Source organism: Schistocerca serialis, chromosome 12 (genome assembly GCF_023864345.2).
Source record: "Schistocerca serialis cubense isolate TAMUIC-IGC-003099 chromosome 12, iqSchSeri2.2, whole genome shotgun sequence".
In the NCBI taxonomy this organism is placed as follows: Eukaryota; Metazoa; Arthropoda; class Insecta; order Orthoptera; family Acrididae; genus Schistocerca; species Schistocerca serialis.
In genome coordinates, this window is record NC_064649.1 from 112849635 (window position 1) to 112873421 (window position 23787).

The window sequence follows — 23787 nt, forward strand, 5'->3', positions numbered from 1 at the left end:
TAGAAGTAAATAGGAATTTTAAAAAATGGAGGAAGGTTTATCTGTTTAGCAAGAGTAATAGAAGGCAGATTTGAGACTACCTAACAGAAGAAACGAAAATTTCTGTTCCGACACTTACAACGTTGAATGTTTATGGAAAAAGTTCAAGGAAATCGTAAAATGCGTTTTAGACAGGTACGTGCCGAGTAAAAGTGTGAGGGACGGGAAAAACCCACCGTGGTTCAACAACAAAGTTAGGTTCAAAAAATGGTTCAAATGGCTCTAAGCACTGTGGGACTTAACATCTGAGGTCATCAGTCCCCTAGAACTTAGCCTAGCCTAAGGACATCACACACATCCATGCCCGAGGCAGGATTCGAACCTGCGACCGTAGCAGTCGCGCGGTTCCGGACTGAACCGCCTAGAACCGCTCGACCACCGCAGCCGGCAACAAAGTTAGGAAACTACTGCGAAAGCAAAGAGAGCTTCACTGCAAGTTTAAACACAGCCTAAACCTCTCAGACAAACAGAAGCTAAACGATGTCAAAGTTCGCGTAAGGAGGGCTATGCGTGAAGCGTTCAGTGAATTCGAAAGTAAAATTCTATGCACCGACTTGACAGAAAATCCTAGGAAGTTCTGGTATTACGATAAATTAGTAAGTGGCTCGAAACAGCATATCCAGACACTCTGGGATGATGATGGCATTGAAACAGAGGATGACACGCCTAAAGCTGAAATACTATTTTTCCAAAGCTGTTTCAAAGAGGAAGACCGCACTGCAATTCCTTCTCTAAATCCTCACACAAACGAAAAAATGGCTGACATAGAAATAAGTGTCCAAGGAATAGAAAAGCACCTGGGATCACTCAACAGAGGAAAGTCCACTGGACCTGACGGGATATCAATTCGATTCTACACAGAGTACGCGAAAGAACTTGCCCCCCTTCTAACAGCCGTGTACCGCAAGTCTTTAGAGGAACAGAAGGTTCCAAATGATTGGAAAAGAGCACATGTAGTCCCAGTCTTCAAGAAGGGTCGTCGAGGAGATGCGCAAAACTATAGACCTATATCTCTGACATCTATCTGTTGTAGAATTTTAGAACATGTTTTTTGCTCGCGTATCATGTCGTTTCTGAAACCCAGAATCTACTCTGTAGGAATCAACATGGATTCCTGAAACAGCGATCGAGTGAGACCCAACACGCTTGTTCATGAGACCCAGAAAATATTAAATACAGGCTCCCAGGTAGATGCTATTTTCCTTGATTTCCGGAAGGCGTTCGATACAGTTCCGCACTGTCGCCTGATAAACAAAGTAAGAGCCTACGGAATATCAGACCAGCTGTGTGGTTGGATTGAAGAGTTTTTAGCAAACAGAACACAGCATGTTGTTATCAATGGAGAGACGTCTACAGACGTTAAAGTAACCTCTGGCGTGCCACAGGGGAGTGTTATGGGACCATTTCTTTTGACAATATATATAAATGACCTATTAGATAGTCTCGGAAGTTCCATGCGGCTTTTCGCGGATGATGCTGTAGTATACAGAGAAGTTGTAGCATTAGAATATTGTAGCGAAATGCAGGAAGATCTGCAGCGGATAGGCACTTGGTGCAGGGAGTGGCAACTGACCGTTAACATAGACAAATGTAATGTATTGCGAATACATAGAAAGAAGGTTCCTTTATTGTATGATTATATGATAGCGGAACAAACACTGGTAGCAGTTACTCCTGTAAAATATCTGGGAGTATGCATACGGAACGATTTGAAGTGGAATGATCCAAAGAAAAGCGGCGCGTTTCGTCACAGGGTTATTTGGTAAGCGTGATAGCGTTACGGAGATGTTTAGCAAACTCGAGTGGCAGACTCTGCAAGAGAGGAGCTCTGCATCGCGGTGTAGCTTGCTGTCCAGGTTTCGAGAGGGTCCGTTTCAGGATGAGGTATCGAATATATTGCTTCCGCCTACTTATACCTCCCGAGGAGATCACGAATGTAAAATTAGAGAGATTCGAGTGCGCACGGAGGCTTTCCGGCAGTCGTTCTTCCCGCGAACCATACGCGACTGGAACAGAAAAGGGAGGTAACGACAGTGGCACGTGAAGTGCCCTCCGCCACACACCGTTGGGTGGCTTTCGGAGTATAAATGTAGATGTAGATGAAAGTAAATACTTTGGAGGTAGATGGAGAAATAATTGTAGGTGTAGAAAGGGCAAAATATCTTCAGGTATTATTTAATAAACAGGGCACAAGCAATGATAAAATCACTTGCAGGGTTAATAAACGACGAACTGTAACAAGGACAATGGACTCTGTTCTGTTGAGGAAAAAGGTTAGAGGAAGAGAGTGTAGTGTATGGAGCAGAAGTCTGGGATGTTAGCAAAAGAAATAAGAATAAACTACTTGCCACTGAGATGCAATACGAAGCTCAGGCTTTACTACAGGACAGGATAAGGATGTTATCCTACAACGGATGAAAATGAATAGTGGTATCTGTGACGACATCCGACAAAAGCAGCGGATGCGGTTCGGCCCTGTGACTAGGATGAATGAAGAGAGGGTACCTAATACTGTACTACGATGGATACTATCCCAGCGGACGCAAATGACAAAATGGCCCACGGTGCAAGTGGCAAAATGATGTGGAGGATGCAGTGGAAGCGAAGATTATTAACGTTCAGGAAAGTCATAAGAAGACGGCGACAGGATGGGGATAAACGGCGCCAGACGTAGTCAGTTTGCAAGAAGAAGAAAAAGAACAAGATGAAGAACAAGAAGAGAAATAAAAAGAAGTAACGTGATCTCTGGGTTCATTTTTTTTACTGATCTCTTGTTTGAGAGAATAATTTAATTAACATTTTGTATGTAATGTTTGTGTTTCAAATCGATCTGTTCATTTAGAATTTCTTGGGGTGATTTTGTATGTGTGTGAATATATCTCGACTTCTTTAAGAATACTCATTAGTGGTCATTTTTGTGCAGTGTGTAAAATCTCGACTGTTGTATATCTCACTGATGTCAAATCACGGGAGAAGGTTGATGGTTTAATGTCGTTCTCACTAATGTGGTCTCGGCATCAAATATTAAAATTCCGTCCAGTTTGACATATACAGAATTTTTCACATACTTTACAATGAATTTTATATGTGGTGTCACCGCCAGACACCACACTTGCTAGGTGGTAGCCTTTAAATCGGCCGCGGTCCATTAGTATATGTCGGACCCGCGTGTCGCCACTGTCAGTGATTGCAGACCGAGCGCCACCACACGGCAGGTCTAGAGAGACGTCCTAGCACTCTCCCAGTTGTACAACCGACTTTGCTAGCGATGGTTCAATGACAAATTACGCTCTCATTTGCCGAGACGATAGTTAGCATAGCATTCAGCTACGTCATTTGCTACAACCTAGCAAGGCGCCATTATCATTTGTTATTTATCTTGGGATGCATGTACAGTCAGACCGATGTTCACCAATTATGGATTAAAGTTAAGTATTCCAGCAGCTACGTACTTTTCTTGATAGTATAATTACTTTACCTGTTCCAGACCTCACGCCAGCCTGTGTGAGCTTAAACGCGTGCCTTTCGGCTTCCTCCAAACCCCGTGAATTGGCTCCTGCCAATTCACAACATTATATATGCCTGGATTTGAATATTGGTTTGGCTTTGTTTGTCCGGTGCATAGTAGTGTTCGAAAATTGAGTAGTGTCTCTATGCAAATTTTATTTTAGTTTGCTTCAGTACTGCGTTAATTGTGTGAGGTAGATGCGTAGCACGTATGTTGTTTTGTAGGTGATTCTCTTCTAAGCTGTATTGTATAGGCTTAGTGCGCGTATCATAAAGTTATGCGACAATTTTAGGATCAAAACTATTTCGTTCTGCAACGTGTTGAATTTGGAATTATTTTTGTATGATATCTCGCTCCAAAAGCAAATTAATTAATCGTGATAGCATCAAAATATACGTTCATTTTCGATTTTGGGTGACAGCAATGTGCTTTACTTTTGTTTTTCTGTTGTGGTCGGTTTCAGATAAATCTCAAATTTGTATGCATAATAGATGTTTTCTATGGTCAAATCCAGGTAATTTATTGTTTTGTTATTTCGTAATTCTATACTGAATTTTATTTTGGGGTGCAAATTGTTGAGAGCATCATGCATTGGTTGGGTGTCTTCGTTATTTCCATCCATTAACATCACCGTGTCATCAAAATATCTATAGTAGTACACGATTTTGGTGGTTATTCTGTTTCTGGCGCGAAAGAATTTTACTTCTAAATTATTTTTTAAAAATTTTCGCTTCTAAGCCTGCGATCCTGCGTTCCATTGAACTGAAAGTAATTTTGTTTCAGTATTAAGTTTAATAACTAAAGGATCTCACCGAGGCCACAAAATATCCAGTCCATCAGTCTACACACTCAGATAATTTGTAGAAATAGTAGCCATTTGGTATGTTTTTAATTTGCTTTTGAACCGGTAAGGATTTCCTGTTTCATGCTTTGTGTTAAGAGGCAGCTTGTTGAGTATCTTTCCAACAGCTTACGTAACTCCTTTCTGAATACTCGTCAGAGGGCAAAGTCTTCATTAGAGTTATTTCTCTGCTATTGCGACTGTCCGTATCACATTTCAGTAGAGGCCGATTTTTTCGTGGTCAAGAAGCAAAGATTAAACGGGTAGTTAGTGTAAGAATCCCAAAGTCTTTAAGGGGACCACACCCTGCCTATCTAACCCACGTTAATTTAGGCAAGTATTTGACCCATTTCTGAAAAAAAACTATTCGATGCACGACCTTAATATTTTTACTGTATGTTACATGATGCTAATAGAATCAGCTGTACTAAAATCTACTTTATTCATTTTATAGTTTTTAAGAAATAGTTTTTCAAATTTATTAACAAAAAATATTAAGTTCTTTCTGCAGAAAATATTTTTTTGTGAACTTCTTAATGGGGGAATATTAATGATGTAGTACCAGAGGTGGCTTTTTATGTTATGCAGTCTCTGAAAATTTCATCCATTTATCTATGATAGTTTCTCATATTTTGTGGGATATGTACTGAAAATTTTAGTTTACGGGAAATTGACTTTAAAGAAAAAACTTTTGAAATTTGTTACTTACAGTTAGTTAAAACTGTTCTGGTGCATATGATGGCCCTTCTTTGGCCTCTAGCTGGTCTTCCAGCTTCTTTTTCACATTCCTGGATGTTTGTTTTGCTTCCTTGGACATATTAGATGCAGACCTGTCTGCATCGGCTATCCTCATTTTATAGAAATGTTGCAGCCCAGTCATCATATTTTCACCGGGATTAATTCTTAGCTTTTTCAGTACCCAACACTTCCCAATATTACCGCAATTGAATGTAATAACTGCATCATGAACTCCTAGTTTCATAGTATGCATGCTACATACACAGTTTTAGGAAGGCGGTTCCAAATTATGCTGTTGAAACATTCATTTGGGATCTGTGTCTGCCCATGCAGACATTTCCTTAGAAGGTCAGTATGACCCAAGTCTCTGAAAATAGGTTTAATTGCTGTAATCACAGCAGCAGGAAGAGAATGCTGGTGAGAATAAGATTCTCCAGTTGCCTGAGCCCTATTGTATTTGCACCGCGGATTTTCTCCTCATGGACACAATCCATGACATGGCTTATCATCAGTAGAGGACTTATGGAAGAACATCGCACTTCATTGCCTCCATATTTTCTTTATTTCTCCTAACTGACTGCCATAGTATACCTGCAAGTTTTCTATAACAACTATTCGCAATCACACTTGAACAAAACTAACCGCGTGTTTGAAAGCCTGTTGTTTACAAAGAGCAGAAACAAAATAATACTGACCATTGCATTCCAAGGACAGCCAACTCACGCGGGAGTAAAGAAACATCCCTAACGTGCAATATAGGGGATATAAAGACCTAAAATATATGCAGAAAAGTGGGTGACAGAAAAGTGGGCGTGGCACATAAACACACGTGGTAGGAAAATGCTCTTCAAATGCTCGAAAAAAAAAATTTCCCTTACAGATTACTTAAATAAAACCTTAATCTATCGAAGTATGACGAAAACTGAAAATCGATTTTTTTTTCGACCTGACCCAAGGTGTGGTCCCCTTAAGAAGGCATCTGCTAGATGTACGGTTATCTACTGTACACAGTATTCTTACTGTTCGGATTCTACATTTCACTGGCACAGACCGTAGTTCCATAGGACAACATAGACTGAAAATATGGAAAATAACCCTAAACTGTATACTTCAACCCAATGAGGGATGCTACTTAATGCGTAAGACATAACTTAATTTATCCATGTGCTGAAACTTCCTGGCAGATTAAAACTGAGTGCCGGACCGAGACTCGAACTCGGGACCTTTGCCTTTCGCGGGTAAGTGCTCTACCATCTGAGTGGAAGTAAAGCTGTGAGGACGGGGCGTGAGTCGTGCTTGGGTAGATCATATGGTAGAGCACTTGCCCGCGAAAGGCAAAGGTCCCGAGTTTGAGTCTCAGTCCGGCACACAGTTTTAATCTGTCAGGACGTTTCATATCAGCGCACACTCCGCTGCAGAGTGAAAATCTCATTCTGGTATCCATGTGCTCATTCTACACTCACCTGCTTTCCAGCTGAGCGCCAAGGAGTTTTACATAGCGTGAAGAAAAGCCACTCACATCACTTTGTAGCTACAAGCGACAACTGGAGCTTGTCACATGAAAGTAGAATGGCAAGAAACAGTAACATTATGTGCTGCCAATGGCCGAGGGCCGCTCTTATACTGGGAGTGCTGCAGAAGTACGCTATCCAGTCAAAAGTATCCGGACACCTGTTAGTGGACATTAATACGAAAGATGGCCACCATTCGGTTTTATGAAGGCTTGAACCCCGAAGGAGACACGTACAGTCAGTTGGAGGAATGGCCGACCAGTCTTCCTCGAGAGAGGAAACAAGAGAGGGTAGTCATGTTGAACAATTGTCTCTGGAGCGGAGTTGACGTTCTGTCTCATACCAAAGGTTCGATTACAGCCAGACCACTCCATTTCAGGACATTACTGCCAGCAAATCACTACATGCTTCTGCCCTGCGCTGAAAGTTTCAAGTTCCCCATTAAGATGTGCCACTACTGATTTTTTACCTAGTTTACTGAACATTCTCGTTTAGCTGTGATCATTTCTTCTACATTCTTTAGCATCTACACTTCACAGTCGCAACACCAGTAGTAGACCAGAGCAGCTTAGAACTGGATGACATGTAGTTGATTGATATGTTATCCAGAAGACACCCAATGATTATTCCACATTCGAAGTCCCTGAGCCCTCATGTGCGACCCATTCTGTTGGTCACTGTTTCTCTGTTGACAACACTGTACTCCCTGCCTTGTCCACTGCTCGTGGCTGGCTTTGCTACCTCTGGGTCCCGGGGTCCCGGATTCCATTCCCGGCTGAGATGGGGATTTTCTCTGCCTGGGGACTGGGTGTTTGTGTTGTCCTCATCATTTCACCATCACCATAATCATTCCTGATAGTGGTTGTTGTTGTTGTGGTCTTCAGTCCTGAGACTGGTTTGATGCAGCTCTCCATTCTACCCTATCCTGTGCAAGCTTCTTCATCCTTCTGAATCTGCTTAGTGTATTCATCTCTTGGTCTCCCTCTACGATTTTTACCCTCCACGCTGCCCTCCAATGCTCAATTTGTGATACCTTGATGCCTCAGAACATGTCCTACTAACCGGTCCCTTCTTTTTGTCAGGTTGTGCCACATACTCCTCTTCTCCCCAATTCTATTCAATACTTCATCATTAGTTATGTGGTCTACCCATCTAATCTTCAGCATTATTCTGTAGCACCACATTTCGAAAGCTTCTATTCTCTTGTTGTCCAAACTATTTATCGTCCATGTTTCACTTCAATACATGGCTACACTCCGTACAAAACTTTCAGAAACGCCTTCCTGACACTTAAATCAATACTCGATGTTAACAAATTTCTCTTCTTCAGAAACCCTTTCCTTGCCATTACCAGTCTAATCCTCTCCGACCATTATCAGTTGTTTTGCTCCCCAAATAGCAAAACTCCTTTACTACTTTAAGTGTCTCATTTCCTAACCTAATTCCCTCAGCATCACCCGACTTAATTCGACTACATTCCATTATCCTCGATTTGCTTTTGTTGATGTTCATCTTATATCCTCCTTTCAAGACACTATCGATTCCCTTCAACTGCTCTTCAAAGTCCTTTGCTGTCTCTGACAGAATTACAATGTCATCGGCGAACCTCAAAGTTTTTATTTCTTCTCCATGGATTTTAATGCCTATTCCGAATTTTCTTTTGTTTCCTTTACTGCTTGCTCAATATACAGATTGAATAACATCGGGGACAGGCTACAACCCTGCCTCTCCGTTCCCAACCACTGCTTCCCTTTCATGCCCCTCGACTCTTATAACGGCCATCTGGTTTCTGTACAAATTGTAAATGGCCTTTCGCTCCCTGTATTTTACCCCTGCCACCTTTAGTATTTGAAAGAGAGTATTTCATTCAACATTGTCTAAAGCTTTCTCTAAGTCTACAAATGCTAGAAACTTATGATTGCCTTTCCTTAATATTTCTTCTAAGATAAGTCGTAAGGTCAGTATTGCCAAACGTGTTCCAATATTTCTACGGAATCCAAACTGATCTTCCCCGAGGTCGGCTTCTAGTAGTTTTTCCATTCGTCTGTAAAGAATTCGCGTTAGTATTTTGCAGCCGTGACTTATCAAACTGATAGTTCGGTAATTTTCACTTCTGTCAACACCTGCTTTCTTTGGTATTGGAATTATTGTATTCTTCTTGAAGTGTGAGGGTATTTCGCCTGTCTCATTCATCTTGCTCACCAGATGGTAGAGGTGTGTCAGGACTGGCTCTCCCAAGGCCGTCAGTAGTTCTAATGGAGTGTTGTCTACTCCCGGGGCCTTGTTTCGACTCAGGTCTTTCAAGATGATGTAAAAACTGGGACTGAACTGGCGCTGATGACTGTGCAACCAATCATAATGGGCGATTTGCCTCTCGTGACATCTAGTGGCCAGTTCCGCATTACACAGGGATGTCCGGATACTTTTGATCCGATAGTGTACTCCAGATGTAGATGAAGAGGTAGAAGTAGGAAGTGAATCCAGTCCCACTAAAACTGTTCCCCCCTCACACGATGCAGTGACTGGAATGGAGGGTAGGCGCGATACCTCGAAGTCCTCGCTGGAGCCAGCCTGGTTCTTGTAGAAGAAGTGCGCCGCGACGAAGTGTTCCAGCAGGAGTCCATAGCGAGGGTCCACCTGCTTCTTGGTCTCCAAGAGGGCTGGCAGCGTGTCCCTGCCAGCGACCACTCGCCCGGCGTAGAAACCGTCGCTGACCATCACCGAAGGCTCTGTGTGGGCCAGTCTGGTTTTCGTCCAGTAGTAGTCTGCTCGCATACACACACAGTAGTAAAACATTAGCGCCAAACTTTCACGATCAATGAATTACAACCTTATTATTAAATTGCCATCCAGACATTTGTCTTTGTCTATGATAATGATGGAATCTGAAGAAATGGAATATTTCCCATAGCCAGGACTTGAACCCGGGTCCACTTAATCACTAAGCAGGAACGCCGACAATTACAACGCCACAGCACTAGACGTAACACTACTGCATGGACTACTCACGTCGATTACCCTCCCTACTAAAATTGATGCTCTAAGAAGGAGAAAATATTTGAAGTTTGTGCTGGGGAGGGCATCGGAAATAGGTAGTGTATGCAACAATGTCACCCACAGTGGTATGGTGGTGTAGTGGTTGGTATTCCTGCCTAGTAAACAAGGGGACCTGAGTTCAAGTCCCAGCTGTAGCACAAGCCTTATTTCTTTATATTCCATCATCATCATAAATTACAATCATCTAATGTGAGAGCGAGCAGTTATTCCTCCAACACATCAGCTAGCTCTGGAGAAAAAGGACATTTTGGAGATTGGTCATTGACTTATTATGAATTTTTTGTTTATTTTTGACACAATCAGTGATACAGTCTTAACCAGCTTCAGCCCACAATGGCCAACTGTATATGTAGATGAATTTCGGGCATTACGATTCACCATTTATTTTTGCAGTTGTATCTCGAAATTTAACTCATTGTTAAGTCCCATACACACCGTGAACTACAACTATTCGCGAAGAAGTGTCTGTATTTCTCTTAGCAGAATATAAGAAGTCTTACCATCGAGAAAACGTTTATAAATATTTGTAGTTGGATGCTAATATGGTATAATCGTGAAACATGGAAAAGAGTTGTAAAAATGCACGTAATCATGCAAATTTGGGAAAAGTATTTTGCGTACGAAAAACTAACTTTTGAGATTACTCTTAATTAATACTCGTGAAACAATTATCAGTAACAGAAACAATAATTTGATGCGATAGCAAACCACTTAATAAACTTACATCCAAAACAAAGATGTGAAACAGTCATCTATTTATGTACCAGATATGATTCAAATGGTTCAAATGGCTCTGAGCACTATGCGACTTAACTTCTAAGGTCATCAGCCGCCTAGAACTTAGAAATAATTAAACCTAACTAACCTAAGGACATCACACACATCCATGCCCGAGGCAGGATTCGAACCTGCGACCGTAGCGGTCAGATGTGATTCGTTTAATATTCATCTGTCTGCACAAGTCACAAATCCAATCTTCGTTGTCAGCACCTGAACAGTCAGGATTGGTTTTATGGCATACCAGACATTCCATATTGTGCCACGTACCATATTGGACATCACAACAGGACCAAGTCTACTCATAGCCAATACTCTCTCTCTTACTTAGTAAATTTCATCGTTAGTGCATATTTGAAATAATTATTTCATATTTTCGAAAGCTTACCGCCAAAAATTGTCAAACAACGAAAACAATTTCTCTGTGCGTAAGGTACACGATGCTGCACATTATTAGCCCCATATTCTATATATATATATATATATATATATATATATATATATATATATATATATATATATATAGATACACTCCTGGAAATGGAAAAAAGAACACATTGACACCGGTGTGTCAGACCCACCATACTTGCTCCGGACACTGCGAGAGGGCTGTACAAGCAATGATCACACGCACGGCACAGCGGACACACCAGGAACCGCGGTGTTGGCCGTCGAATGGCGCTAGCTGCGCAGCATTTGTGCACCGCCGCCGTCAGTGTCAGACAGTTTGCCGTGGCATACGGAGCTCCATCGCAGTCTTAAACACTGGTAGCATGCCGCGACAGCGTGGACGTGAACCGTATGTGCAGTTGACGGACTTTGAGCGAGGGCGTATAGTGGGCATGCGGGAGGCCGGGTGGACGTACCGCCGAATTGCTCAACACGTGGGGCGTGAGGTCTCCACAGTACATCGATGTTGTCGCCAGTGGTCGGCGGAAGGTGCACGTGCCCGTCGACCTGGGACCGGACCGCAGCGACGCACGGATGCACGCCAAGACCGTAGGATCCTACGCAGTGCCGTAGGGTACCGCACCGCCACTTCCCAGTAAATTAGGGACACTGTTGCTCCTGGGGTATCGGCGAGGACCATTCGCAACCGTCTCCATGAAGCTGGGCTACGGTCCCGCACACCGTTAGGCCGTCTTCCGCTCACGCCCCAACATCGTGCAGCCCGCCTCCAGTGGTGTCGCGACAGGCGTGAATGGAGGGACGAATGGAGACGTGTCGTCTTCAGCGATGAGAGTCGCTTCTGCCTTGGTGCCAATGATGGTCGTATGCGTGTTTGGCGCCGTGCAGGTGAGCGCCACAATCAGGACTGCATACGACCGAGGCACACAGGGCCAACACCCGGCATCATGGTGTGGGGAGCGATCTCCTACACTGGCCGTACACCACTGGTGATCGTCGAGGGGACACTGAATAGTGCACGGTACATCCAAACCGTCATCGAACCCATCGTTCTACCATTCCTAGACCGGCAAGGGAACTTGCTGTTCCAACAGGACAATGCACGTCCGCATGTATCCCGTGCCACCCAACGTGCTCTAGAAGGTGTAAGTCAACTACCCTGGCCAGCAAGATCTTCGGATCTGTCCCCCATTGAGCATGTTTGGGACTGGATGAAGCGTCGTCTTACGCGGTCTGCACGTCCAGCACGAACGCTGGTCCAACTGAGGAGCCAGGTGGAAATGGCATGGCAAGCCGTTCCACAGGACTACATCCAGCATCTCTACGATCGTCTCCATGGGAGAATAGCAGCCTGCATTGCTGCGAAAGGTGGATATACACTGTACTAGTGCCGACATTGTGCATGCTCTGTTGCCTGTGTCTATGTGCCTGTGGTTCTGTCAGTGTTATCATGTGATGTATCTGACCCCAGGAATGCGTCAATAAAGTTTCCCCTTCCTGGGACAATGAATTCACGGTGTTCTTATTTCAATTTCCAGGAGTGTATATATCACGAAATAAGCATCAAACGAAAATACTACAAAGAACGCAACTCATATAGCTTGAAGGGGAAAACCAGATGGCGCTATGGTTGGCCCGCTAGATGGCGCTGCCATTAGTCAAACAGACATCAACTGCGTTTTTTAAAATAGGAACCCCATTTTTATAACGTATTCGTGTAGTACGTACAGAAATATGAATGTTTTAGATGCGCAAAAGATCGATATCGTGTTGATGTATGGATATTGTAATCAAAACACCCAACGGGAATGTGCTATGTATGCTGCTCGATATCCTGGACGACATCATACAAGTGTCCGGACCGTTCGCCGGATAGTTACGTTATTTAAGGAAACAGCAAGTGTTTAGCTACATGCGATCGTCAACCACGACCTGCAAGAAATGATGATTTCCAAGTAGGTGTTGTAGCTGCTGTCGCGGCTCATCCGCACAACAGTAGCAGACAAACTGCGCGAGAATCGCGAATCTCAAAAACGTCGGTGTTGAGAATGCTACATCAACATCGATTGCACCCGTACCATACTTCTATGCACCAGGAATTGCATGGCGACGACTTTGAACGGCGTGTACAGTTCTGCCACTGGGCACAAGAGAAATTACGGGACGATGACAGATTTTATGCACGCGTTCTATTTAGCGACGAAGAACTGGGAAACGGAAAATCCACGATGGCTGCGACGACTGTAATATCAGCGACCTTGGTGGGTTAATGTATGGTGCGGCATTATGGCAGGAAGGATAATTGTCCCCCATTTTATCGATGGCAATCTATATGGTGCAATGTGTGCTGAATTCCTACGTAATGTTCTACCGATGTTACTACAAGATGTTTTGCTGCATGACAGAATGGCAATGTACTTCCAACACGATGGATGTCCGGCACATAGCTCGCGTGCGGTTGAAGCGGTACTGAATAGCATATTTCATGAGAGGTGGATTGGTCGTCGAAGCACCATACCATGGCCCGCACGTTCACCGGATCTGACGCCCCCGGATTTCTTTCTGTGGGGAAAGTTGAAGGATATTTGCTATCGTGATCCACCGACAACGCCTGACAACATGCGTCAGCGCATTGTCAATGCATGTGCGAACATTAAGGAAGGCGAACTACTCGCTGTTGAGAGGAATGTCGTTACACGTACTGCCAAATTCATTGAGGTTGACGGACATCATTTTGAGCATTTATTGGTTCAAATGGCTCTGAGCACTATGCGACTTAACTTCTGAGGACATCAGTCCACTAGAACGTATACTTAAACCTAAATAACCTAAAGACATCACACACATTCATGCCCGAGGCACGATTCGAACCAGCGACCGTAGCGGTCGCGGGGTTCCAGACTGTAGCGCCTAGAACCGTTCGGTCACCACGTCCGGCAGCATTTATTGCATTAACGTGGTATTTACAGGTAATCACGCTGCAGCAGCATGCGTTCTCAGAAATGATAAGTTCACATAGGTACATGTATCACATTGGAAGAATCGAAATAAAATGTTTAAACGTACCTACGTTCTGTATTTTAATTTAAAAACGTACCTGTAACCAACTTTTCGTCTAAAATTGTGAGCCATATGTTTGTGACTATTACAGTTGTAAGTAGGCTGTTTAGGTTTTTATGTTGGTAACGCCACGTAGCGCTCTGTATGAAAATCACTGACTGTGCTGTGTGCAGTCTGTGGCTGGTTTTGCAATGTTGGAATTTGGTATTGCAGTGTTGGGCAGTTGGCTGTTAACAGCGCGTAGCGTTGCGCAGTTGGAGGTGAGCCGCCAGCAGTGGTGGATGTGGGGAGTGAGATTGCGGAGTTTTGAGAGCGGACGATCTGGACGTGTGTCCGTCAGAGACAGTAAATTTGTAAGACTGGATGTCGTGAACTGATAATATATTATGGCTTTTGAACACTATTAAGCTAAAGATATGGTCTGTTCTCTGTCAAAATCTTTCATTTGCTTACTATGCCTGTCAGTAGTTAGTGTCTTCCGTAGTTTGAATCTTTTATTTAGCTGGCAGTAGTGGCGCTCGCTGTATTGCAGTAGTTTGAGTAACGAAGATTTTCATGAGGTAAGTGATTAATGAAAGGTATAGGTTAGTGTTAGTCACCTCCATTCTTTTGTAGGGATTTTTGAAAGTCAGATTACGCTGCACAAAAAATATTGTGTCTCAGTTTAAGCACAGTCATTTATAATTTTTCTAAGGGGACGTTTCACAGTGCCATCTGTCACAAAGTGATCCAACTAAAACATTCATATTTCTTTACGTACTACACGAATATGTAATAAAAATGGGGTTCCTATTTAAAAACACGCAGTTGATATCCGTTTGACCTATGGCAGCGCCACCTAGCGGGCCAACCATAGCATCATCTGGATTCCCCGTTCAAGCTAGACGAGTTTAGTTCTTTGTAGTTTTTTCGTTTGATGCTTATTTCGTGAGATATTTGGCCCGGTTACTATCAATGGACCACCCTGTATATTGTAAACACCAACGGTCCTATCACACTTTCCTGTGGTAGTCCAGATATTACCTTTATATCTGTCGATTTAATTCCGTTAAGAGCGACGCGTTGAGTTCTATCTGCAAGAAAGTCTTGAATGCAATCGCAATTTTTCTCCGATACTCCGTAAGTTCGTATTTTTTCCATTACACGGCATTGCGGGACGGTGTCAAACGCCTTACTGAAGTCAAGGCCGGCCGGAGTCGCCGTGCGGTTCTAAGCGCTACAGTCTGGAGCCGAGTGACCGCTACGGTCGTAGGTTCGAATCCTGCTTCGGGCATGGATGTGTGTGATGTCCTTAGGTTAGTTAGGTTTATCTAGTTCTAAGTTCTAGGCGGCTGATAACCTCAGAAGTTAAGTCGCATAGCGCTCAGAGCCATTTGAACCATTTGAAGTCAGGGGACACGACATGGACCTCATCGACGTTGTTGTGTGTGTGAAATCTTATGGGACCCAACTGCCAAGGTCATCAGGCCCTAAGCTTACACACTACTTAACCTAAATTATCCTAAGGACAAACACACACACCCATGCCCGAGGGAGGACTCGAATCTCCGCCGGGACCAGCCGCACAGTCCATGACTGCAGCGCGTAAGACCATTCGGCTAATCCAGCGCAGCAGCGCCGGTGTTCACTGCGCTCTGGATCTCATGGAGGCATAGAGTGAGCTGAGTTTCGCAGGATCTCTGCTTGCTGGAATCAATAGTGGTTTTTATAGGGGAGACGCTAATTTTCCAAAAACGTCATAATTCTTGAGGATAAAACGTTGTAAGATGTCGTGGTCTCCTGACCTTCATTGCTTACATATTCCGCCCACACAATCATATTCTGCACATCAAGACGCTTCATTCGAACCCAAACTCGATAAGATAAAGTCAATGTTGTATGAATTCATGAAAACGATATGCAAATAACTAATAAATCGCAAGTGCCCACCGTGGCTGAAATATTCGAGGCTGGCGTACACACATATGTTCCAGACACATGACGGTCACAGGAGCTTTTAGTTCGAGAGAGGCAACCGCACGCCAGGAGGTCAGTCCCAACCCATCTACATCGGCCGGTGGCCGCCCGTGGAGCAGACAGCGTTCACCCTGTGTTCGGCTTAAAAGCAAATTCCGAGACATTGTGTGGGAGCGGCCAGCCTATGTATTCTTTACACATAGCACACAGTTTCAGAGATTTTCACAGGGAGACAGCAAACGCCCAACGCTGATACTACAGATTTCCGGATTGGTCGCCTTAAACGAAACGTCATTCTCCCGTTTCAGAAGAGCAATGCTGACTGGCAGACGATATTTCTGACGTATTGAGCTGAAGGAGTAATGGAAGAGACCGAAAGATATACCCCTTCACGTCTGGCGTGGAGAGGCGCCGTTCTGTTGTCGCTCTTGGAGCAAGGAACAAGTGTCTCCTCAGTACTTCACTGGGAGAGCACCTCTGTCAAGAGCGAATCGGAATGTGACTATATATTGAATCCTTGCGACTAAGTGTTGTTAACTGTGTTGGCCGACACACTTATCATGCGGTGTGAATGGACAGAGTTATAGTTAAACTCCTGCGAGCGAATTTTTGAGCGGCATCGCGGTGGACTGATTATCTGACCGGTGTACCACACCAATAGCCTAGGGGCGAATAGGAATCCTTGACTTCTTCAAGGCATAGGGAGAGTTTGATTGGCGAAGGTCAATCCAGATAGAACTAGAGTTATCTTATTTGTCAGCAGCTAGCGGCGCAGACAGCCGTCATCGCAGCTTACGGTATTGTGCGCTACAGCTCTTGCGAGCCCCATATTTCCTCCACAACAATACACTTCACTGCATTTCACACGCGTACCTAGCAACATTCTAAAGGATAATTATTCAAGTCGAGTAGGCGCGCCTCTCAGCCATTCTGCCAAGTCAACAATCATCTTAAACTTTGTATAGAAATTTCATTAGCGAATCCTATCCTTGAGAGGTAACTTCGCATGCCGAAAAGAGCCACGATATAACTTGTTCAGTTCATAACTAAAAGTGTCATTGTGATTTCTCAGAATTTTTGCAAAATAAATAATAATTTTCGTTAGTTTCATATTTTTCGTTTTTCGTACACTAACTAGCACTAATCTAGTACCCAAATATACCACTAGTTACGTAAGAAATTTTGTGAATTTTTGTGTCGTTTCCTCACAGCGGACGACTCCAGAAGATATTTATTGCTGAAAGTTTTTCAAGCATTTAGAACGTTAGGAGTGTCTGTCTGACTTCTGTAGTAGCGTGGGGGTGGAAATTGCATTTTGCAGGAGTCACAGGGTAAAGGGTACGTCTCAGATTAATCCGTTGCGCAGAATAACAGAATAGCAGATCAACCGCACGCTCACAACGTGTACGGCTTACCTGTTGCATCTGGAGCCGGTGGTGCAGACGGCGCTGGAGCAGAGGCGGCCCCGTCTGACGCTGGTTGAGGTCTGGGTCTTGGAATGGGAAGCTGAAACACAGACAGGGACACCGTTTTAGTATCGGAAAGGTCGCTACACATTAAGGGGAGTACATACGGTAAAACTGGTCAAAAAACTTTGAAAGTTGTACGCCTTTGATTCTCCGGTGTGCATACACGAACTCTTGAGTCTTGAGATATTGTTATCAGAAGGATAATGCACGACCGCACGTTGCAGGTCCTGTACGGGCCTTTCTGGATACAGAAAATGTTCGACTGCTGCCCTGGCCAGCACATTCTCCAGATCTCTCACCAACTGAAAACGTCTGGTCAATGGTGGCCGAGCAACTGGCTCGTCACAATACGCCAGTCACTACTCTTCATGAACCGTGGTATCGTGTTGAAGCTACCAGTACATGCCATCCAAGCTCTGACTCAATGCTCAGGCGTATCAAGTCCGTCGTTACGGCCAGAGGTGGTTGTCCTGGGCACTGATTTCTCAGGATCTATGGGCCCAAATTGCTTGAAAATGTAATCACAGCTCAGTTCTAGTATAATATATTTGTCCAATGAATACCCGTTTATCATCTGTATTTCTTCTTGGTGTAGCAATTTTAATGGCCAGTAGTGTACGAAGTTATGTTAAATGAAACTTTAAGTTATTCAAATTTATTAACAGCCGTCAACGTTTGACTCAGTCACGCTTTAGCTGTGTAGTTTATATTTCAAAATTCGTTTACAGTCGTAGCACTGCTGTCCTCCGATTGTCGCACGATGCGCAGTATGAAAATGGCTGAAGCTGCAGCCTGCTCCGTTGTGAAACACGGCTAACCCTTTGCCTTACGATTTAAGTTCTGTCAGCGTGATCCGTAAGTGGCTGCAAAGTACGGATGCGCCTTACCATTACCGGCGCTTACACACGCTAAGGCTAAGCTGCACTACGCCTGGTGGCATCTGAAGTCGTGCAGACGCCTTCGGGATCTGCTATGTGGGCTATAGCTCCCCCCCCCCCTTAATGGAGTACCATTTTATACTGGATAAAATGACTTAAGAATTCGGCGAAGATATTACTTCAACAAATTCAATCATTTTTTTTATAATTGTATAGCAATATGGGTTGCAATATCTTTCAAACACATTTTAAGAAAAGAATAAGAGCGACATACTGCTTACTATCTAAACCAATAAATACCATTTAACTTAAAATGGGTGTCTTAGTATGTATTAATATACACTGGATGTATATTAATGTTGTTGTTGTTGCTGTCTTCAGTCCTGAGACTGGTTTGATGCAGCTCTCCATGCTACTCTATCCTGTGCAAGCTTCTTCATCTCCCCGTACTTACTGCAACCTACATCCTTCTGGATCTACTTAGTGTATTCATCTCTTGGTCTCCCTCTACGATTTTTACCCTCCACGCTGCCCTCCAATGCTAAATTTGTGATCCCTTCATGCCTCAGGACATGTCCTACCAACCGGTCCCTTCTTCTCGTCAAGTTGTGCCACAAACTCCTCTTCTCCCCAATTCTATTCAATACCTCCTCATTAGTTATGTGATCTACCCATCTAATCTTCAGCATTCTTCTGTAACACCACATTTCGAAAGCTTCAATTCTCTTCTTGTCCAAACTATTTATCATCCATGTTTCACTTCCATACATGGCTACACTCCATACAAATACTTTCAGAAATGACTTCCTGACTCTTAAATCTATACACGATGTTAACAAATTTCTCTTCTTCAGAAACGCTTTCCTTGCCATTGCCAGTCCACATTTTATATTCTCTCTACTTCGACCATCATCAGTTATTTTGCTCCCCAAATAGCAAATCTCCTTTACTACTTTAAGTGTCTCATTTCCTAATCTAATTCCCTTAGCATCTCCCGACTTAATTCGACTACATTCCATTATCCTCGTTTTGATTTTGTTGATGTTCATCTTATACCCTCCTTTGAAGACACTGTCATTCCGTTCAACTTCTCTACCAAGTCCTTTGCTGTCTCTCACAGAATTGCAATGTCATCGGCGAACCTCAAAGTTTTTATTTCATCTCCATGGACTGGCTCTCCCAAGGCCATCAGTAGTACTAATGGAATATTGTCTACTCCCGGGGCCTTTTTTCGACTCAGGTCTTTCAGTGCTCAGTCAAACTCTTCACCCAGTATCATATCTCCCATTTCATCTTCATCTACATCCTCTTCCATTTCCATAATATTGTCTTCAAGTACATCGCCCTTGTATAGACCCTCTCTATACTCCTTCCACCTTTCTGCTTTCCCTTCTTTGCTTAGAACTTGGTTTCCATCAAAGCTCTTGATATTCAAGCAAGTGGTTCTCCTTTCTCCGAAGGTCTCTTTAATTTTCATGTAGGCTGTATCTGTCTTACCCCTAGTGAGATAAGCCTCTACATCCTTACATTTGTCCCCTGGCCATTCCTGCTTAGCCATTTTGCACTTCCTGTCGATCTAATTTTTGAGACGTTTGTATTCCTTTTTGCCTGCTTCATTTACTGCATTTTTAAATTTTCTCCTTTCATCAATTAAATTCAATATTTCTTCTGTTACCCAAGGGTTTCTATTAGCCCTCCTCTTTTTACCTACTTGATCCTCTGCTGCCTTCACTACTTCATCCCTCAGAGCTACCCATTCTTCTTCTACTGTATTTCTTTCTCCCATTCTTGTCAATTGTTCACTTATGCTCTCCCTGAAACCCTGTACAACCTCTGGTTCTTTCAATTTATCCAGGTCCCATTTCCTTAAATTACCACCGTTTTGCTGTTTCTTCAGTTTTAATCTACAGTTCATAACAAATAGATTGTGGTCAATGTCCACATCTGCCCCTGGAAATGTCTTACAATTTAAAACCTGGTTCCTAAATCTCTGTCTTACCATTATATAATCATTCTGATATCTTCTAGTATCTTGTATATTAATGTACCACTTACAATAATCGTGAAAGCTAAATATGCCAGGTATGCCTACCAACACTTAAATTGCTAACCCCAGACAAAAACTTCAAAATCGCCGGACATCTGGGTCATTCTGTAGACGCCTTGTTGTGCTGTCAACGCCAGCGGGTGCGCGCCACCTACCGACCGGTAGATATAAACTAGACATAAGAGTTACAGGAATTTGTGAAAGCGCGTTATACAGACGCTCATGTTGAAACATAGTGCGCGTTTGTAGTAAGTAATATGGACGTAAATTAAGACTGTTTTAATACAGCTCAATGAGTAGAAGGCAAATGATATTTAAATTATTCAGTTGCCTGGTGAGCGGGGCAACGTCGTGGTGCATAAGATCACTGATTGTTGGCGGCTTCTCCTTATATCAATAAAGAAGTAAGGAAAATACCGGGTGTTCCAAAATGATCATTACAGCTTTGATCAGAGATATTCCAGAAACGAGTTAGAAGGTGATAGTTCATTTATATATACGTAAAATTAAAGGGAAGCCTCTGTTATTAAATTTTAAAAAGGAACCAAAAATTGATATGATAACCGAAAAGTCCGAAAGAGAAAGTAAATAAAATAACTCAAACCCGGAAACTGAGTGTAAAATTCATATAACGGCTGCAACCGAGTGGATAAACCGACTGCACGAAAAAACAATCGACTGACCAATCGATTGTTAAAAACAGTCAGTTGTCCTCCCAACTCTTCCACGCGCTGTCAGCGAACACTCGTTTTCCGAGTGCGATTGTTGATATTACTGATGTTTGTAACTGAGTAGTGTGATCGAATCATGCGTCGTGAAGTGTCGATTTTTTTTCTAAAATAATAGTTTAGTAGAGATTGGAGTGAGCGTTTAAAGACGTTGCTGCAGTGAATCGCAAGCTAACGGATTATTGTGGCAAACCTAAGCGTAGGGCCAAAAACTCTCGTAAGGAATCTGAAGCTTGCGCTATAGAACTGGAATCGTGACAGGCATGTTCATCTAGAGACTGCAATTTCGACAACACAAAACAATTAGTTCTTAATTTTAAATAACACTTCCTTCATTTTACTGAGATATTTTACTAGTAGTTATTAGTTTAATTATGTAGGATTAGCGCTATTATGTTTAATCGATAACTAATGATAAGAACACATCTGCTTGAAAACATAAAAAGTGGGGGTCAATATTTAAAGACGCCATTCGTCTATAACGAGGTAAAATATTTTCTGCACAAACCTGCATTATTTAAATATTTTGTACTGAAAAATAACACTTTATTGTTGTATTTTCTTACTAAGGCTGGCCATACGTATTTTTGGTATTAATAATATCGAAAAAATTTGTAAGATGTGAGATGGTGGTTATTTATTCTGTGACTGAGGACACAACTGTGTATCCTGTAATGCCATTTGTTTAATGTTGCAAACTTTTAAGAGATATACACGCTTTTACACAAGAAACTTCCTGGCAGATTAAAACCGTGTGCCCGACCGAGACTCGAACTCGGGACCTTTGCCTTTCGCGGGCAAGTGCTCTACCAACTGAGCTACCGAAGCACGACTCACGCCCGGTACTCACAGCTTTACTTCTGCCAGTACCTCGTCTCCTACCTTCCAAACTTTACAGAAGCTCTCCTGCGAATCTTGCAGAACTAGCACTCCTGAAAGAAAGGATATAGCGGAGACATGGCTTAGCCACAGCCTGGGGGATGTTTCCAGAATGAGATTTTCACTCTGCAGCGGAGTGTGCGCTGATATGAAACTTCCTGGCAGATTAAAACCGTGTGCCCGACCGAGACCCGAACTCGGGACCTTTGCCTTTCGCGGGCAAGTGCTCTACCAACTGAGCTACCGAAGCACGACTAACGCCCGGTACTCACAGCTTTACTTCTGCCAGTCTCCTACCTTCCAAACTTTACAGAAGCTCTCCTGCGAATCTTCATTACGCTTTTACACAGTTTACAATGTGACACTCTTAAGACAGTTGTGAAAATGACGCTTCTTGTCCTCTGAAACTTAACTAATCCTAAAGACAACAATATTTAATTTTAACCATAGGTTTCTTTACAAAATTATTCTTACAATTACCTTATGATGTTGGTTAGTACTACGATAAATTATCCGATTCCGTTTCAAAGTTCGGTTCTATTTACGATGACAATCAAGTTTATGGAGGATGATTAGTTTTGTGACAAGTTGAGCAAAAGATTACACAAGGTCGCTCGAGTTTACAGTGGATGCAAGCTGGTGAACCAACAAGTTTACACCTCAGCACGCGGTATTTATCTTTGCTGTAATGAGCTATCATATGCATGGCCGCTCTCTGCCTCTGAAATTCCTGTTGTTGTTGTTGTTGTTGTTGTGGTCTTCAGTCCAGAGACTGGTTTGATGCAGCTCTCCATGCAACTCTATCCTGTGCAAGCTTCTTCATCTCCCAGTACCTACTGCAACCTACATCCTTCTGAATCTGCTTAGTGTATTCATCTCTTGGTCTCCCTCTGCGATTTTTACCCTCCACGCGGCCCTCCAGTACTAAATTGGTGATCCCTTTATGCCTCAGAACATTTTAATACCTACTCCGAACTTTTCTTTTGTTTCCTTTACTGTTTGCTCAATATACAGATCGAATAGCATCGTGGAGAGGCTACAACCCTGTCTCACTCCCTTCCCAACCGCTGCTTCCCTTTCATGTCCCTCGACTCTTATAACTGCCATCTGCTTTCTATGCAAATTGTAAATAGCCTTTCGGTCCCGGTATTTTACCCCTGCCCCCTTCTGAATTTGAAAGAGAGTATTCCGGTCAACATTGTCAAAAGCTTTCTCTCAGTCTACAAATGCTAGAAACGTAAATTTGCCTTTCCTTAATCTTTCTTCTAAGATAACTCGTGGGGTCAGTATTGCCTCTCGTGTTCCGACATTTCTACGGAATCCAAACTGATCTTCCCCAAGGTCGGCTTCTACCAGTTTGTCCATTCGTCTGTAAAGAATTCATATTAGTATTTTGCAGTTGTGACTTATTAAACTGATAGTTCGGTAATTTTCACATCTGTCGACATCTGCTTTCTTTGGGATTGGAATTATTATATTCGTCTTGAAGTATGAGGGTATTTCGCCTGTCTCATACATCTTGCTCACCAGATGGTAGAGTTTTGTCAGGACTGGCTCTCCCAACGCCGTCAGTAGTTCTGATGGAATTTTGTCTATTCCCGGGGCCTTGTTTCGACTCAGGTCTTTCAGTGCTCCGTCAAACTCTTCACGCAGTATCGTATCTCCCATTTCATCTTCATCTACATCCTCTTCCATTTCCATTATATTGTCCTCAAGTATTTCGCTCTTGTATAGACCCTCTCTATACTCCTTCCACCTTTCTGTTTTCCCCTCCTTGCTTCTAACTGGGTTTCCATCTGAGCTCTTGATATTCATGCAAATGCTTCCCTTTTCTCCAAAGGTCTCTTTAATTTTCCTGTAGGCAGTATCTATCTTACCCTGAAATTCCTAT

At 43.0% G+C, this 23787-nt stretch overlaps 1 protein-coding gene across 1 annotated transcript in view; it reads right to left on the reverse strand.

Moving 5' to 3' along the window:
* Positions 1-23787, reverse strand: part of LOC126427977 (uncharacterized) — a 65722-nt gene that overhangs the window by 22658 nt on the left and 19277 nt on the right. The window contains exons 2-3 of the mRNA XM_050089863.1: positions 17311-17401; positions 9185-9402 (exon numbers count right to left, since the gene is read on the reverse strand). Of these exons, the coding sequence (XP_049945820.1) occupies positions 9185-9355 (171 nt within the window). The 5' untranslated portion in view covers positions 9356-9402; positions 17311-17401. The remainder of the gene's footprint in view (positions 1-9184; positions 9403-17310; positions 17402-23787) is intronic.